At 38.8% G+C, this 19,423-nt stretch overlaps 1 protein-coding gene across 4 annotated transcripts in view; it reads right to left on the reverse strand.

Moving 5' to 3' along the window:
- Positions 1-92: 92 nt before the first annotated feature.
- The window catches only part of npas2 (neuronal PAS domain protein 2), a 32,960-nt gene continuing 13,629 nt past the window's right edge, over positions 93-19,423 (reverse strand). For 2 of the 4 annotated variants that reach the window (XM_026329235.1, XM_026329234.1), the window contains exons 2-22: positions 14,825-15,023; positions 13,132-13,188; positions 12,060-12,214; positions 11,783-11,874; positions 11,325-11,414; positions 10,891-11,011; positions 9,721-9,834; positions 9,371-9,489; positions 8,082-8,164; positions 7,892-7,998; positions 7,616-7,763; positions 7,359-7,443; positions 7,142-7,268; positions 5,403-5,497; positions 5,184-5,270; positions 4,558-4,743; positions 3,692-3,889; positions 3,031-3,215; positions 2,386-2,478; positions 2,071-2,281; positions 93-1,325 (exon numbers count right to left, since the gene is read on the reverse strand). In XM_026329235.1, coding sequence (XP_026185020.1) covers positions 1,104-1,325; positions 2,071-2,281; positions 2,386-2,478; positions 3,031-3,215; positions 3,692-3,889; positions 4,558-4,743; positions 5,184-5,270; positions 5,403-5,497; positions 7,142-7,268; positions 7,359-7,443; positions 7,616-7,763; positions 7,892-7,998; positions 8,082-8,164; positions 9,371-9,489; positions 9,721-9,834; positions 10,891-11,011; positions 11,325-11,414; positions 11,783-11,874; positions 12,060-12,214; positions 13,132-13,188; positions 14,825-14,880 — 2,631 coding nt within the window. In that variant the 5' untranslated portion in view covers positions 14,881-15,023 and the 3' untranslated portion in view covers positions 93-1,103. The remainder of the gene's footprint in view (positions 1,326-2,070; positions 2,282-2,385; positions 2,479-3,030; positions 3,216-3,691; positions 3,890-4,557; positions 4,744-5,183; positions 5,271-5,402; positions 5,498-7,141; positions 7,269-7,358; positions 7,444-7,615; positions 7,764-7,891; positions 7,999-8,081; positions 8,165-9,370; positions 9,490-9,720; positions 9,835-10,890; positions 11,012-11,324; positions 11,415-11,782; positions 11,875-12,059; positions 12,215-13,131; positions 13,189-14,824; positions 15,024-19,423) is intronic. The other 2 variants (XM_026329237.1, XM_026329238.1) reach the window with 2 other exon arrangements.

A 19,423-nucleotide genomic window follows, 5' to 3' on the forward strand; every position in this document is an offset into this window, starting at 1 on the left:
GACCTGAGCTGGATTTTTAAAGCCATAATCAGACAAAACCATCAAGCTGCACCATGGACATACAGTACCATGGTTAAAGGCACAATTTTCCCCCCCTCTGGTAGCTTGTTTATCACCTTCAGACTCATGCTGCAGAGCTAAAGCTGCACCTTCAGAAGTTTGTTGTCATTCCCAGGGTGAAGTGGTGGGATAGTTGTAACAACCCCTCTTCAGTCCCAGATTGAGGCTTTAAAAATCTAGATAGACCTTTCTAATATATGGAGAACACTCTCCTTAGTTTCAGGTATAGCATTTTCCATCTGCATCCTACCAAAGCTTAGGTTAGATATGATAGTCATTGTTACTGCATGTTTTACAAGAATAAAGCCCCTTTCAAACACACCTGCACGTAAATTGTTGATTGGAGACAAAATGGGTGCACCATCTGGTGTCTGCCAACTCAAACACTCAGATGTGGCGTTCCCATGTACACACACCACTATATGAATCAAACCATGTTCAGTGGAAATGATCATCTGACTGGGGCGATGATGTTATGTGACGTGGGGTGGGGGCAGGAGGTCGAGCTGTAGGTTTGAAAAATAATCTCACTCTTAAACCATTGTTACTGATGAAAACAGAATATTGATTCATAGGGAAAAATAAATATTCTACTTCTGTTTTGGGGGCAGTACCCAAGTGCAAACAGACACTTAGAAGGAAAGTCTGTGTTACATGAAAACACTCGCATGTAAACGAGAACATGATGTCCTCTTGAGAACTGTCCTAATCCACTCGTTCCGGCAGTTTTAGTGACTGACAACTGAGTGTGATGTGGGCTGCTAATGAAAGCCCAGCACCTCATACTCTCCTCAGATCATGTACGAGACGTCAGGTCAGTGCAGCCTCTGCTTGTAATTCTCATTCTAGTGAAGTATAGACCGGGTTCTTCTGAACGGGCATCTTCATGTCAAAAATGAAGGTCACTACAAGCGCTTTTTTACTTTCAAGCATTTCCACTGCAGAAATGGTGTCAGGTTTGACTTCCAAATGCCACAATGTGCTGCCACCTCCACAGCAACAACACAGAAGGAGATCTCGGCACTCTAACAAGATCCATGGGGCTACCGAGTCAGCATATTTCTGAAATCTGAAACACTGCCAGTCTGATTTTGGGAATGTTGGTATTGCCTTTGTTGCTGTTGCGGCGGCTGTTGCTGTTGTGATTGCGGTAGCTGCTGTGTTGGCGGCTGCTGCTGGATATATCCCACAGTGCTTTGCTGTGGAACATTAGTGGTGTGTAAGAATGCTGGAGCAGATCCACCGTGTACGAGTCCTTGAGTCATCTGCAAACAAAAAAGAGAATCTGATCGTATGACAGCTTGTGGTGTCAGTAATTCTGCTGATTAGTCTACCACACATACAGGGAATGTTTTATGCCAACACATAATTACACTGTAAGCAGAAAGTTAGTATCACACATACCCAGATACATTTAATCAAAAGGTAAACAAGATGATATTTTATATTTTTGACAAATCCCATGAAAAGACTATGAATGACTCATCAAAATCATAGATTAAAACTTCTGGAGTATCTCCACAGTGATGCACTCAAAATAAAATGATCCCAAAATATTCTCTGGATGTTTTGCCATGCATAGGTATTTATGTAGTCTACTTGTGAACTGTGCTTTCTCACCAGACTAACACGATTTATCTATGCTAAGCTTTTTCTACAACTGAGGCCAAACACGATTTTAAAAAGTCCAGATAAATTAATTTAGTATAGTTAATGCATTTTAAATCACAGCTGTGCTGCAAAGAATGATTGAAAGTAACACTGTTCTCCTGGTTAACAGGCTGTGAGAATGGGCACACTAGCTTGTTGCTGTGGAAACTAAGGATTCAGATGCAATGTAATGCTTAAAACGATCATAAATCAGTAAATATAGAGCCTTGGGTCGTCATACTGAGCAGTGTTATGCAAGAATTCATCACAAAATACACAAGTTGAAGTACAATATATGCCTCTAGAAACTATTTACACACGGTGATGGATATTGCTGCATGACTGAAAGCAGCGTCATACCTGAAAGAACTGCTGGGGCTGCTGCAGCTGCAGGGAGTGCTGAGATGCCTGAGGCTGAGTGTGGTAGGTAGACTGGGACTGGTGTGTGATGAAGCTGTTGTGAGGGATCATTATGGGCGAGGTGAAGACCGGAGAGGGCACGAGGACGGCGTTGCAGTTGACCTGCTGCATGGAGAATGAAGGAGCGATGATCTGCTGCTCCAAGGTGTATCTGTATAGAGAGCACAGTCAAAAGCTCAGGCACAATGTGACATAAGAGCTTACAAAGAGACTGCTGCTACATGTGTGTGTGCAGTCTAAGGAAACAGCGCTCACATGGTTTGAGAGATGCCCATGTTGCACTGGGAAGGCTGCGAGGTGACACTGCTAGTAGGAACCAGCGTCTGCATTGGCTGGTTGAGGAGCATGCTGCAGGAATTAAACTCTGTTACTGGAAGAACTCAGTCTGTATAGTGAGAAAACACCTAAAAACATGATGTCAAAGAGCATGAGCACAAATGTTTTTTTTTAACCAAATAGCTAAATGGCCTATTTTGCTTTGGCATGTTATTTTGTTTCTGAAATGATTTAGTACCAGACCAGAAAATATTTAATATTTATATTGAAAGCCTCTGGAAAATAGCTTCAAATTGTATGTATCTCTCTGTGGTTTGCCGTTCTCTTATGTGTTGCATACCACAAATTGGCAGCATAAACAAACTCCACCAAAAGTGATTCTGATTGGTGCGTTAACCCTCGGGAGTCTACCATCGCGCCACATCACCTTTCACTAGGCCTAGACTTCTACGTGTTAAAACACATGACATCACTTACTCCAAACTATTGGAAAAAAAATCAAGGATGAAAGCACAAGGAGAAATCTGTGAAAAACACAAATTTGGTGCAACCCTTGGAAAATCTGTGTTTTTCTCACTGTGAAGCAATTAAACTGACTATGACATGTCTTTTCAGGGCTCTTACCGTAGTTGTCCATCTTGGTTAAACTCGTTGTCCGTGTGTCTTTGGTTTGCGTCCTGCAGAGGCCGTGTGTTGGTCTGTGAGAACATCATGGGGTTGCTGTAGAAGGGCATCGTCAGACTCGTGTTCGTTTGCACAGGCAAACTCACTGACTGCACCTGCCCGCTCCGTGCAATCCTCTGCTGGACCTACGATGAAACAAAAGAAACACTGCTTAGAGATACTGTGCATATACGATCTACAGAAATGGAATAAATATCTACTATGCAGATTCTTCCTTCCTACATGAAAATACAGTATAATGAAGCAGAATAAACCAAGACGATTATTATATGAAGTCCATTAATCGCCTCACAATGTAGGGTTTGTGTCTTTTCTGTTCCTTTTTGCTACAATGAAAACAAGAGCAAACTATAAGCATGTGGCAAAGAAACAAAATGCAAAGCTACAGTACCACCTATTACCAAGATGCTTATAATTTTCAACAGCAGACTGTTACTAAGGGCTGAATGAGCCGGCTGTTGTGCCGAAGTAGGTTATGAGTCATTACTTGCTAATGCCTGAAGGTAATTTGACTCAGTATCCTCCTTACCCTTTTCCTAACAGCTGTGCTTGGACAGATCTTTTGTTTCAGATTTGGATTTTCATTTGCACAGCTCTGTACCTGTGTTGAGGGTGAGCTGTCTCTCAAGAGTGAGTGAGGGGACGAACTGTGGGACCCGCAGGCCGGTGGTTTAGGGTGGCCCGAGAGCTGCCTGATCCCCCCAGAAAGGCTCTGCTGGGCTGGCCTGCCTGGGCCCTGCTGCTGAGGCTGCTGCTGGACCTGGCCAAAGTCATTGTGTATAGGCTGCTGTAACAACATCTAACACACACACACACACACACACACACACAGAAAACATTAATTTATCTTTCATTTACTAAAAAAAGAAAAATTACAAGAACTGTATACTGTAAACTATATGGTTCAAATATTGTACTTCAAATCTTGTAGGAGCATTTTAGTTAATCTCTTCAGCACCTACTCTGTGTCCAAATCACAGCAGCAGGTCTGTAATATCTCAGGTTCATTTAGAATTATGATGAAGTAACCTCACAAAAGAAATGGGAAGGGGTTCAGTTCAGGTTGAATATGTAGCTAAAAGTGCATTAGTGTCCCAAAGCGCAGCTCATCTTCACACACAGGAAGCAATAACAGCAAACAACTCGTCTATTAAACAAACATTACAACACCCCCAGGGTCTCCTGTCGGTTCATGTTATGTGGGTCATGCAGTGGTCAATGCACTTTTTGGCTGAACTGGTTAGGACCGGCCTCTTGGTGGGGCCATTCCACTGTTACTGTGTCGGGTTAGGAACTGTAATGTTAGACTGTTAACTTTCCATAGCAGCTAATATGTCCACGCTCAATCACTTTCACTCTAAAGTCTGTGGCTAGTGACGTTTTTTAAAAATGAAATAAATAAAGAAAACATTTCATATTTACTTTAGAAAATCTGTGTATCTGTATCTGTGTATTTCTTTGTGTTACCTGCAGATTAGCCAGATGAAGCTTCTCCTTAATGTCGTGCAGCTCCTGCTGTTGTGTCTTAATGTCAGCCTGCAGAATGCGCGTCCTCTCCTCCAGCTGCTCCTTCAGCTGGTTCATTACACCGAGCTGAGGCTGCTGCAGCTGATACATGGACGACGTCTGCTGCTGCTGCTGCGTTTGCTGTTGCTGCAAACACATGATCCACAAAAATCAGCTGGGAGCAGACTTGACAGTTTGCATTTCTACTACAGTTATGTTTTCTTTTTTTCCTCTTGTTTCAGACCAAGCTACTGTAAATGCATACTGTATTAGGATTTAATCAGCCAGCATGAGTCTCTGTTATGGTGAAAGCACATCAAACTTCCCACTTTTTCTGTGAAATTGGTCTTAAAATGATATAGATGAGTGATTTATATATATAATATACAAGCAATGTGTGGAAAGTTACAACAAAAATATTATAATAATATTTATTTGTTTCAGATGTCTCCTGCTTTTATGCCCTAACCCCATACACAAGGAACAGATCAAATAAGCACATACAGCAGCAACAGTCATAACACTCAGATATTGTACACAAACATGAAAGGAAGGCAACAGGCAGGAGAGGAAGTCTAAACACTAACCATTGCGGAGTGCTTGCTGCAGGTCGGAGAAACAGGGAGGCTCATTTGGGGAACAAGGTCAAAGGAATTTTGTCTTTGTGCCAAATTCTATGAAGCAAAAATCAAAGAGTTTTTCAATTTAGCACAATCTGATATTGTATCAACTCTGTGCCGCTGTTCCCCACCAACCATTTCATCTTTAAAGACACACAGATACACAGAAACATTAAGTAAACTGACCTTTGAATTAGGCTGGAGTCTGGCAGATGTCTTCTCTGTCCCAATGGAAGCAGACTGCCATGATGGTGTGCAGGCCTCCGTGTAGGAGTTAGCTGCTGCAGAAGAGACAGGTCACCACTAACCGCACTTTGGTAAAGCAGACTCAGGTTATGTTCTGTTAAATTATAGTTACTGTTTTTCTTGGTCAATCGATCGCTACACTATTGGCATGATACATTCAAAGTCTTGACGCTCTACCATTTGCATGAGCAGCTTCTGATACAAGCCTCTATCTGTCAATCATATACCAGAGAGTAAAAGTCATACACATAGATGCTGTTGTTACGATGGCATGACATGTCAGTTGATATCTTTATCTAGGTTTCTTCCAAATATTCCTGTGCTCACAGAAATTCTGCTTTACAAGCAGCAGCGACTGCATCTTGTCTCCTCTCAGGCTACAAAGGGGCTTCTGTCCTACCTGCTGACTGGTGGATGTTCATAGCTGCTGTCTGAGAAAAGGACTGCAGGAAAGACTCACATTCCTGATTCACTTATTGATTTTATATTTTTACTCAATCTCCTCCTTCATTCTAAGATCACTGAAGGACAGTACTGTATTTGTGCTCGTTGCCTCACAGCACTTACAATATTTACTATAGAGTTTCTCTTTTAATGAAAACCAAATAATCAAAATGATTTTAACTGGCAGTGGTGTATTAATAATTCATAATGAACATAGCTCTTCTTATTTTTTATTACTAAGAGTAAAATGACTTTGGAAACCACCTCCCAGGTTATGTTTATTGGCTAACTGATCTGAATGAAACTGCACAAAACGGCATGTAGATATTTTTAGTTTTCTATACTAATAAAACACACCTGATATTGTTCCACTGCAAATATAAAAATATGAAAAACATAACTAGTAATAATGTGAAACTCTATACAGTGTAATGCTTTTTGATATTTAATTCTACAACCTGGCCTCTTCAAACAGTGTATTGTCAACACTACGGTGTGTTTCTTCCTTTCCAAAGTAGGCACAGCCTTTTTGAGATAAACCCAGAACAACTTATGAAATCCATTTTTTTCTGGTTGTATAATAATAGTGCTGACTCACTAGTCCTTGACTGCCACATCGTCCTGCTTCTGACATAAACCCACAAACTGTGATGCATTCAGTGGATCTTTTTTCCATCACAGCGGACGCAAAATGAAAAACCATAGAAAAATCAAATAGGTTTCTGACAGATGCAGTTTTACGAACAGATCTTCATAATCACGTGGTGTGAGTTCGTGGGGAAGACAGCAGCAGCAGCTATGTTTGCTTTTTATCAATAGTAACTGAAATGAATCTGCCACTGTGTATTGTTCATGAATATGCAGATGGGAATGAAGCGTTTTAGTATATTAAATGGTGGGTGGAAGAGCAGCTGAAGTAAAACAGACTGGAGGCTCAAATAAACAGGACACGCTAAAGTAAATCTTGGAAACATTTCATCATAGATTCATCCATCACCCACATATATTAAGGTGGGTGTTTTAGTGACTTTTGGTCTACTTACTTACAGAAGTTTTACCTCTAATTAAAAAAAAAAAAAAAAACAAGACAAAGGCTCAGGTGTAGCTCATTTCCCCCATTTCTTCAGCTACATGTAAATAACACAGTAGTTCCTGCAGCCATACTGAAGTAATTTCAGTACATATTGACCTGCTGTTGAGTGAGTTAGCACTTTAGGGAGCAGGGGATGACTCACATGCAGAGTCTGACAGGGCTGTGTGGGAGGACTTCCGGGAGCTGTGGGAGGATACCGAATGTGCCCCGCTGTTTCGGTCCTGTGTAGGGTCCAGTGTGGAGCAGATGTCCAAGTACAGCTCCTGAGCCTGGAACACAGAAGGTTGGATCTGAATCTGATAGAAAGAATGGCCTCGCCTACATCACAAACTGTTATTCTAAGGGCTCTTGAGCTGTACCTTCACAGAGGAGGGAGCAATCTCAGGTGGAGACAGCTCTTCAAGGCCTAATGTTCTCCTCCTTTCAGCTCGCACTTCAGCATAACTGAATAAAAGCAGACAGAAAGAGTATGTGTGACACGTGGATGTAACATAGTCTAAAACTTCTTTGCCAATACACTCTATGGCCCATACACGTCGGGCAGACATTGAAATAATGTACACTTTGCTCCCTCAGCAGCCAATAGAACACCCCAAGGCAAAACGATTAAGCTTACCTGACAACAGTGTGAGTACAGACAATAAACTCAGGTTTGGAGTTCCACTGGTGGTATGTGATGTAGTAGTGAGTCTGCAACCAAATCCATTGCTGACCTTTGGTCAGGAAGCGATAATAGCAGGATTTACCCTTTCCAAACTGCATTACTGAGAAGAGAAAAGCACAAGATGGACATTAGTGTTACTATGAAGTATTTTGTCAAAGACAGATATCTGGGCCTGGTGGTGATTAAGGTTGGTGCGAAAGAAGAAATGGAAATGGCAGAATTACTTACGCTGCTTATGACACTGAGCTATAAGATCCAAGTCATCCACGTGATAGTAATCATAGCCAGAGGTCCCAAGAACTTCAAAGGGTAAGTACCCTATGATTGGTGAAGCCCTGAAACAAAAAGAAGGTAATAATAGAGAATAAACAAACAGAAGCTCTACATGGCTGATTGACCGGATCATACAAAAGTTTACCTGTGGTCTAAAAACAGGAACTTCCATTCAAGGCTGTGTCTGGATGTGAATTCATCACAAGGATCTTCCACATTACACAGATCCTAAACAAAACCAAAGTCACTGAGTGAGGAAGTCAGTAGCAGGATTTCACAGCAAAGCCAGACCTATTATATTTCACTTTGCCTACATAGCTGAGAGATTTGAAACACTAAAACCAGCTACTCTAACGTTAAGCAGCCAGAAATTATAACTCATTTCTTGTTTTAATCAGCTGTGTTCATAGATAACAGCCACACAGATACAGTTTTTGTACAGTTGTACACACTTTAAATATAATATTCCTAAACATTTGTGGAGATTTAGTCATTTCCGCAGGAAAAATTCAATCCTCATCAGGAAAGGTGCTGTAACGCATTGAAACATATAACAAAATATGCAGTATGTTAAGTTTTGCTGCTCTAACAGGAAATATTTATCAGTGGCTAAAAAAAATCTTTTTGCATCTAATCGGCTTGTGATCATATACATGCGTGTCAATGCCATAACCTTTAACATTCAAAAATTTTATGGGGAAAAAAACTGAAACTGAAACTATTCTGTGGGAGAAACTGAAAAGTGTTTGGAGAGTTCAGAACTGCAGAAACTGTAAAACTGTATTTGTATGGTGTCTGAGAATCTGAGGGAAAAAAAAGTCATTCCATCTGGCAAAATAGAGTAATCAGTGTCTTTTACATATTGGAATAAGTATCAGGGAGAAGTGAAACCTGCATAATAGATCTGCTTCTTCAGGGACTTTTGCTCTCTGAGTTCCAGCACATTTTAAGGCAGACAAAAAAAAAAAAAAAGAAAATACATGTTCTCCTCTCTTTGTTTTTTAACTGTCTTTGTAGATTAAGGTCACTTATCTACCCTGGCAGGATTTCACAGTAATGGCACTTATCCATATCCACAACATGCAATTTGAAGTTATTACCACACTGAAGGTTTGTGCCATTTTATAACTTTCCTTATATTTAGGAAGGGCACAAGTAGCTGTTACACTGTGACTTTAATTGACTTCAAGATCTGTGGGATTAGATCTAATGATGTACTGTAATCAGTTGGAAAGTACACAGTGTGCCACACCGAACCAGCACGTAACAAAAAATCTCCAGAGCGCTTCGCACCGCAGAATGAACCAAAACATTTCATACCTCTGACAAAATCCCCTACACCTCTACCACTTGTTTTATTCCTTTTAAAGAAATGGTGCAACAAACATGCGACATAAACCATGAAACTTTCTAACAGGTCCCATCTGATCTTACCTTGAGAAACTGTGGAGTGACTAATCGTACAGTAGCAATGAGGCAGACCTGTTCCTCCAACGTTGACTGTAGGCTTCTTGGTAACGTCAATTCCAGCCCGTTACAAGAAGATGTAGGCACTGTGGGAAACAAGACGAGATAAAAGGGGGCATGCAGCTGGCTGTGACATCCATCTTCATTTGATCCTATAAAGAAGAACTACTTTCTTTTACAGCTTTTATATTCATTCAGTTTGAGAAATTGCTAAATGCTAATGTTAAATTCATGATTCATGTATCACTGTTAAATACTGCATTAAAGTTGGACATTTACAGAAAACTTTAAAACAAGTAGAAGACAGAAATTCTTACCATTGTTATGAAACTTGAAATCTCCAACGAACCTGACGTACTCATACACAGGCGGCTCTTTTGGGTTAATGTTACCTCTGGCTAGATGACAGCAAAATTCAATATGTGCTTCACCTGAAAAGCAGTACAATGTATTTTCAACCCCGCTCATAACACAATAACATGTACATCTTTAAAGCAAAGGTGTCTCAATGTCATGTTTCTTAATCACGTCTGCTTTGGTTGAAAGATTAATTGCAGACCTGCAGTGAGCAAATGAAAATAAAACGCAACTTAAGCACTACAGAAAGTAGTATAACTTAGATAACATATTCATCACACTTCAGCTTAAAATAGGTAAGTCGCTATTAAGTATTAAAACATGCGAAGAATGGTTCCTATCAACAAAAGGTTATAGCATAATGCTTATGTAATATGTTAATACAGTTATTAGTACAGTTTTTACAGTGATCGGGAAAATCAAATGTGAGCATAAAAAGTTTAGTTTAACCTTTAGTTGTGTTCATATGTGAGTACTCTGAAAGAGAAATTTACTAATGGTGCCCTCAACATGACCTCTGCATTTCCTGCCTACTTACTACTGAGTTTGAAAATCCACATTTTATATAATATGTGTAAATATGTCATTTTCACACTGAGTCAGTAATTTTGCTTAGAAGAATCTTTTTATGCAAGAAGGACCAGAGACGTTCTCTTCTGAAATGTGTCCAAATGACGATAACCACTCCAGAAATGGCTTTGTAGTTTACTTTGCTGATCAGGCTTCTGAGGATAAAGATAGACCGAGACGCCAGCAACTCACCATCGCTCTTCCTTAGAAAAGCCCAGTAGTAACACAGGATTAAGGTCAGTGTCTTGAGCCCCAGATACTACATTGCTTTGGATTACTGTGCTAACATAACAGTGATTTAAGGTCTTAACTATGATACTAAAATAGCTCCTATTATTAGCTAAAGGGCTAATCATAGACACGCACTAATTAGCAATCTAGTAAAACACAAACTCCAATTCAATGTTGTCTATATAAAGAATTTCAAGCAGCGTTATCAGTGTGAGAAGTTTGAGCTACAAGTGAAAAATGACAACACTGAACGTATTCATGTTGTGCTTCGACACAATGACCCAGACAGTGACCAGACATGCAGAGAGCCCGCCCAGTAGGATACTCACTCTCAAGAAAGTCAGGAGCAATGGGGTCAGTCATCAGCATGTGGGATGATAGCAGCTTATACACCTCCCCGTGTTCTCGCTCCGGGAGGAAATTCAAGATATTTTGGTCCACCATATCTGACTGGTGCAAAAGGATAGATGGATGATAGGGTCAGTCTTTGGGGGAGTACGAGATATGCAGCAAACACTGCCATAGAAATACTATTAGTGAGGACATAACCATTACACATTAGGAAAATATCTACATTTCTGAGTTTTAAACATTTTAATGTAGTTTCAAATACACTCAGTAAGGAAGCATGAATTTGTAATTTGTAAAGTGCCTGGAGATGATTGTATTGTGATTTGGTGCTATACAAATAAACTGAATTTAATGGAAACAACAAAACACTGTCAGCACAAGGGTAAAAACAACATCACTGGTTTTCACTTACCGGTAAATGGCCAATAAGTGAAGACACACTGTCAGATACATATATGATATTTCCATCTGTAGTTAATGCTACCAAGAAACCGTCTAGGGCCTGGAAGAAGAGGGAGAAAGTGGACACTTTGACAATGAGGCTGTAAGTTTGTTGAACAGCACTGCTTAAATAAAACTTGTCAGATATCACCATCAACTGTGACGGTAAAATTAATTTCAAAATTACAGTTTAAGTGTTTTTCATGTGCATTTTTGTCCCCTATTCGCCTCTGCTGTTCCTATAGTACTTTGAGAGTTCTTTCATTTAAAACAATGATAACTCAAACTTGGAAATATAAATAAGCTGAACATTTTAATCCAACCACATGTCAGCTCTGCATTTTAGGCAGAATGTGTCTCTGTTATTTTACTTTCAAGAATAGTCAATGTCAAAGCTTAATCAGTCACTGTTCTACTAACTAGCTTTACCTCAAGCATTAGCTGAGTGAACTCCTCATTACTGAGAAATGAAGGTTTCCAGTCCTGTCTCACATCACATGTTTCATTCTGTGCAGTGATGTCTGAAAAAGTTAAAAGGTTGAGAAAAAGACAAGGATTGAGTCTAATAAATCAGAGAAACTAAAGATTCTACCTGAGAATAAGTGTATTATTAGTTAATAACTTAAATAACAGGAGAACATTTGTAAAGTTACAATTTTAATACAGTCAATACATGCTGTATATAGACCACAATTCTTTTTCCTACCTTTCTGTTTTTGCAAGAAGTCAATAGTTCTCTGCAATATGGTGGACTTGTCCATTTTTCTCGGATGGCCTTGGCCCTGCAGCATGGTGCATAGCTCCTTGATGAGCACATTGAATTGGTCTCGTCTTTTCTTCTCCGATTTGTTACGAGATGCCCTTAAGTCAAGAGGCCAAAACAAATTTAAACCAGTGAAATTTTAAGTGAGGTTTAATAATAATTTATCCTGTTCAGACTCTAGCTCTGTAGATCGAAGCATTATAGTGTTTCCAGCAGACAATCTAACAGAAAGCAAGAAACACAATTTGGGTCTTTAAACAGACAATTACAAATTAGGTGAGATAGATATTTTAATTAGGAGTTGGTGGAGAGAAAAATGAAATGTAAATAAACCTTCAACTGGTAAAAACCTGGCTCCATGCTAATGCCAGTGTTACTGGTGGATATGTAAATAACTCCTGCACTTCTTTGTGATAAACATTAGCTCTAACTGCAGCGTGTTGGTCAACCTTTTGGATTTTGGATCATGAGTAATGCAGCTTTAATAAGACAAAAAGCATTTAGTTCATGACTTCAGATGCTCTTCGACTATCTACTAATCTGGCATTATTGAATGTTAAAATAATTAATAATCTTCAAGTTTAGATTTTGTTCTACTAATTACACATTGTGTAAATGATAAAGCAAGGATATTGGAGAAACAGAACAGATTACATTTCTAAATCTAAAACAAGAAAAAAAAAACACATTTTTTCATATATTATGAAAGTAATTTATCCATATTCAGACAAGTGCCAGACAAGTCAAGTGCTCTTCCATTAAGATATAATACACTAATACATTGTACAGTATAACAGTGTTGAAACCAATTAAACTGCAACATTCATCAGAATGTGTGCAATATTTTACTGTAATAGAGAGGAAGACGTGACAAAAATAATCACTTGTGAATGCATTTGTACCTGTTCTATATTAAACTTCATGCTACCACATATACACATATGATTTACAGTATATACGATTAACAACAAACTGACATAGATATTAGCATAAACATAATCATAAGACTGTCTACCTTTTTGCCCTGTCTTTCTCATCTTCATCCATTAAATCTTCGACACAGCTGTTGGCACTATAAACAGAGACATACAAGTTAAAATGTTGTTTCCTTTATAATCAGAAAGTGCCGTCGCCACCAGACATGGCTGACAACAGCATGGGATGTTTTAATTTTGGCATGCCACATTGTTGACCCTATTTTGACTTATCATGCTATCAAGAAAAGCACAGGTGGTAGTAATAACATTAACAATGGCTCTGCTCTGTTCAAGTGTCCCAGTAAGAACTGGCACTGTAACAATGAGTCAGCATGCACAATACCGGCACCACAAAAATGAAGCAGCTAAATCAAATGCAGCCATGGTTTATTTTATTACTAACACATATGCTTTTTCTAACATCACATGTCAAAATGTCCTCTATGAAAAAAAGGCCTATGAGCATTGACCTGCATCCTGACATTCAAGACATATACAGAGAGAAAAAAAAAAAGCTCATTCAGTACTTTCCAGTATTAATGCATGATTCTGCTAGGACAACCCGCTAATCCGGTGTCTGGTTTTCTCCTATATTCAACAGGTTAGTGTGACATGTAAACAGTGACTACTTCATATACATATTTTTTTGGTTTAAGCTGTGGGGTTAAGGGGCAGGAGATAAGGTACATCACAGAAGCTAAAGGAAAAACCCACGCACAAGCAGTGTAAGTCCGAGTCAGAAAGATTATGCATGCTTCTTATCAAATACTGTGTGTGAGCCTGAAAGTTAAAGTGCACTCCAACTCACACTGAGGAATATACACTATGCATGACACAGATTTGTTCAGTTGCTCAGAAACAAAATGTATTACATGATTTCTTGGAATAAGTTCGGCTTGTTCTATTGTCGTTAAGCAGATACTCACATTTAAAGACTACAGTGATGTTCACTGAGAGCCAAACTATTGTAAAAATATGGCTCTTATTAAAAATCACATTCACATATACGTATACACACACTCCTATCATCTTTTTCCTTAATCAATAGTCAGCCCACATTCTCATCCATTTCTCTTTAAGTGAAAAACATCTTTTCAGACGTTCTGACTAGCAGCTCATTTCCATTCACTTTACAGAAAAGAATAATAGATTTGTGCATTTGTGGACTATTGTTCAGGAGCGGTGAAAAGAACAGTAGGAGCGAACATTTTTTAGATGGTGCTCGACTGATGAATAAAAAAACCCATATACTATTCAGTGAAATATTAAATAATAGCAAAGGGAGAGAGATAATTCTATGGAGAAATTCGCCAAAAATGCAAGTTTGTTTTTAAATGACTTGTCTGCTTTATGAGCAGGCCAAAGGAGGCCAGTGGCACCATTCAGGATGACAGATGTTCTATTAAATATAAGATGTAAGAGATGAGTCTTCTTTGGAATACATTTTATGCGAAGCAGCCAAATTTAATTTATTAATTGTTAATGATAAACCACTTAGCCATTTAAACATTAGTATGGCTGATACATTAGTATCCATTAAAGAAGTGAATACAATTTATCTTAGCCATAAATATCTTAAAGCCAAACTACATAACCACCCACTCTGACACCTCTGTGAATATTTCAGATATTGAAGAAGTACTTCCAAAATATAAATTGTGTAGATTTAAAATCGTGCATATGGAGCAGAAAGTCTCATAAAGAAGAAAGATGACTTCATTTGATACTCACTCCCATTCTCTATGGGTGGAAGGACAGGGGCCACCAAAATCAGAAAGGTTGTCCATTCTCACTCCCTTTCCCAACCAGGTCCTTTCTGAAGTCGTATAAATCCCATCCGCGCTAACCTCCTCAGAGCACTCTTTTGGAAAATCCTACCATGGACCAGCTGGCTGCCACGTCCTTCAGCCCGCCAAAGAAACGCCAAATCCTGTGAAAATGGACAAAACTTTTTGTTGAGGATGAAAACTAATGTAAGCTGGTATTTTCTTTGGGAGCTGCATTAAAAAAAACTATGCAAGATGTTCCATTTATCTGTAAACAATATTTGTCCCCTTTAAACGCAAAGGACTTAAGGTGCTAAATGTCTATTAATATAATGTAAAGTGCATTAATCTTCACTTCATCACTAAAGAAGTGTTTTTACAAAGGAGCTCTCCTCACCTGGAAAAATGTCTGAAGCTGATGCGGAACATAAATCATCTTAGTCAAACAGTTCATGGCTTTGTGGTCTGGAAATATTTAACTGTACATTATTTCTAAATTATAATTAAATTTGGGGGGTAATGAGAATTCAGGCAGTCGTGAGTGTTTGTCATCCAATAAGTGATGTACACAAGTGCATTTTTCATCATTCTCAATTCAACAGAGATCCATTCCAGAAGAAGTACAGTACATGGAAATAATGAAAGTGGCACAGCGATGCGGTGCCACCCTGAATAATTAACTATTCAAAAGATTATTAGACTAGGTCTACATCCTGTCTCATGAGTTTTATGATCTTATGCCCTTTTTGTAATGGAATGCGAGTAAGTCCTCATAATGCAATAGAGTTATTTTATTATAAGAATATATATTTTAATGTTGGGTTTTATTACTTCCTCCTAACTCCCCTCTTTCCCCACTACAAGGCACAGGCCACTCGCTCACTGTGTGATTTATCAAAATGTAAAGATATGCAGACTATTATTGGAGAAAGATGCATCTGAAGCGACAAAGCAGGGAATCTACCAGACATATGAGATTTCTTTAATTTATCTAATGACTAAGCAGCTACGTCCTGTTGCAATACATCTTTCGATTTTCCCCATGTAACTGCTGATAATGTCTATGGCTCAGTCTATACAGTCTATACACTTTATTCTAAAGAAAAAGCATATATTTTTGTCAGTACATTGTCTTAACGGCAAAAACTTGTTTTCATAGCAGAGTTAACCACAGATTTCATCTTTAGTTAGTCTCAATCAATGTTTTTATTATATCATCTATGAAATCTGTGATGGACTGGTGACTTGTCTAGGGTGTACCCCTGCCCTGTGACTCTAAATAGAAATAAGCAGGTATAGATAATGGATGGATGGATGGATCTATGAAATTCTGAAATTCATACTCTAGCATTTTTTCTTTAAACCAGCAGGCATAATCAATCAGCCATAATTTGTAGCATGCATATCGATTCACATTTTCTCTGTCACACACAAAAATCAAGAGGGTTGCTAAAGAAATCAAACAACAGCAGGGCTTTGTGGTTATTTTTGCTAATGGTATCAGGGGTTGACATATTGCTCAACAATATCATCAACATATTATTACAAATAATTTGCAAAATAATGTAGTTTTGCACATGCAGGAAGTAGTGTGGATGGGCAAACAATGTGTTTAATTCAAAAACAGGATGTCTAGTTTCATATCCCTAAAGCAGTAGTTCATCTGAAGCATGAACACAGTCTTTACCTAGTTTTCATTCATTCACTCATTCATACATTTTCTATACCTGCTTATTCCTATTTAAGGTCACAGGGACCTGCTGGAGCCTATCCCAGCTCTCTTTGGGTGAAAGGCAGGGGTACACCCTGGACAGGTCACCAGTCCATCACAGGGCCACATAGAGACACACAACCTCACACACTCACACTCACTCCTATGGGCAATTTAGAGTCACCAATCAACCTGACATACATGTTTTTGGACTGTGGGAGGAAACCAGAGTACCTGGAGAAAACCCACACAAGCACAGGGAGAACATGCAAACTCCACACAGAAAGGCCGGGTTGTGAACCCAGGACCTTCTCACTGAGGCATCCACCGTGCTGCCCTACCTAGTTTTCAACACGTGTTTTATACTGACTCCCCTTAACCATCCTTACCTAACTTTTACTTTAATTTCCCAAACACATAATTTTTAACAGGCTGACATTTTGTTTTTGGTTAGCAGTTCAGTGTAAATTTTACGATTGAGCTGTCCAAGTCCTAGAGAGATCCCTCTCTCTGTGACACACAGCTATCACCCCATGAAGGTATGAAAAACCTGGTTGTCCAGTGTGATTGGATAGTGCACCACACAAACCTACTCAAGTAAAACACACCCTTCTATTTGCCTCTTAATTAATGCAAACAGTCCAATATCTCCTCCTTTCCTCCCCTGTTCACACAAACACACGAGAAAAAAAGGCTGCAAACAGCTGGGAGGAGCTGCAATCCAAGCACAGGAAGCTCACAGACAAACAACTTAAGACTAAGACTCTACAATAACACAAAAAACATGAGCGATTATTTACCTGCAGTAACAAAATGATGACATTTTGTTCATGTTTCAGAAGACAAACAGGCAACAGTAATGCTTAATCAGAAAAATAACTTCTGCATTTACTGCAGTATTATCCAGACTACTGTGTACTGAGAAACTAAAATGCTGATAGTGACAAAAATAAAACTTAAAAAAATATGAGAAGCCAAAATGTCTTTATAAACAACAAAAACCAAATGAATTAAATATTGATCATTTAATATTATCTACCATAAAAATGTCTTCCTGGATATTTACAAAATATGTATCAAGAATAAAAATGTATATTGGATAGAGACTATTACACAAATTACTTTCTTATTGCTCAATGCCTGGATGAAGGACTATTGATGTCTTGAAAGAACGTGGGGTTTATTTTTAAAGTTTAATGAAGAAAAACACCTGCTCCCACACCTGAACCTCACACTTGGCCTTACAGCATATTATAGGATATTATGCTGTCCATTTATATATTTAATTTAAAGCTTACTCATGGGGCTCTAACGTAATGATTTGATAAACCCACCTCTGATGTTTTTGATAACTTCATACTAATGCCGGTTGAGGACATGGGTAAAGACCATCGCTGCTCACAGCCGATATTTCACAATAAAATACCTGGGACATCAGTGACTAGGGTGTGGCTGGTATGCCTGACAGCTTCAATACAAAAGGATTGCAGCTGCAATATCTTTCTGCCACATGTGAAAGATTTAGTAGTTTAGGGCTTAACACTTTTCATTCTTGTCCCATATTGATGACACGCTGTGGGCATGCATTTCATTTTATGTCCATACTGAGCACTGCATTTGGCTCAGACACACACTATGGTCAGACAAATAATATTGTCCTTCGTACATTAAGACTTTTAATAGGGTGGAGCTACCTGAATTTGTCGGGCGTTACAGAATTTACCATGACATGTATAATAAGTACTTATCCCTTTAGTATCTCAGCCAGGGTATATTAGTCCATTATCTGTAATAATGCCAATCAAGGAGCAGAACTGGTTTTATGACAACCTGTGTTTAATTTGCTGGATCAGCCATACACAGCTTCTCAAAGGATTTTCTAGAAAGCATCACAGTATATATCAATATAAACCATATTCTTATCACCTACTGCTGTTTTTTCACATTATTACCTAAAGGTTCAAATCCAGCCAATATCACCTGACCAGATGCAATCAAACTTGTTTCAACGCAGACAACTTCAAATATGAGATACTCCACCATGTGTGGCTATCAAAACCATAAAAACATGCAACAGCACTCTTCTATCTATAAAGATACACTTTAAAGCCGTCAAGTAGTAAATAATGGCTTCATTAATTGTTTATACATTATTTAACAATGCAGTAATGAGCAATAACAAACACACGCTGTGAGCACAACACAAACATGGTTCTGTATAAACAAAAAACAAACTAGTCACGCGTGAGTCCAGGTCACAATATAATAAAGGTTAATCATCACCATGGTGTCGTTGTTTTTTGACCATGTGGCACCATGACTGCTAAAGAGCAATGATTAATGATAAAGCCATTATATACAAATTGTAAATCTTTGAAATGATATTCAAGAAAAAAATCTCTTCCACCTATTAACTGCAGTTGACCCTTACTGACCACTGACCCTTTTTCATAGGGTTTATGATGCTCATGCTAATGTTTCACCTGCTCTCGCACACACACACACACACACACACACACACACACACACATACGTAAGGCAATGAATCAGCTAATAGACTATTAGTGATAAAAGCTCTCTGCAGGCTTTCTGAAAGCCAACAATATTCTATATGTTTTATTGCAGCCACAGAGCTCCCAGTGTCTCTGCTGTTCTCGTGCTGATAGATGAGTTTAGGCTGCTTGCTGATCCAACCTTGGCATCCTGGGTACTACTCTCTGCTTGTATAAAAGTTTACGTTGCATGACCACCCAACACCTGCATCGGCCCAAGCTTTCAGGTAAACACCAACTGGGCCTGGGCAAACGTAGTTTCAGTCAATCTGGAAATGTTTGCTTTAAAACTTTAGCTTGG

Source organism: Mastacembelus armatus, chromosome 14, assembly GCF_900324485.2.
Source record: "Mastacembelus armatus chromosome 14, fMasArm1.2, whole genome shotgun sequence".
NCBI classification, from domain to species: domain Eukaryota; kingdom Metazoa; phylum Chordata; class Actinopteri; order Synbranchiformes; family Mastacembelidae; genus Mastacembelus; species Mastacembelus armatus.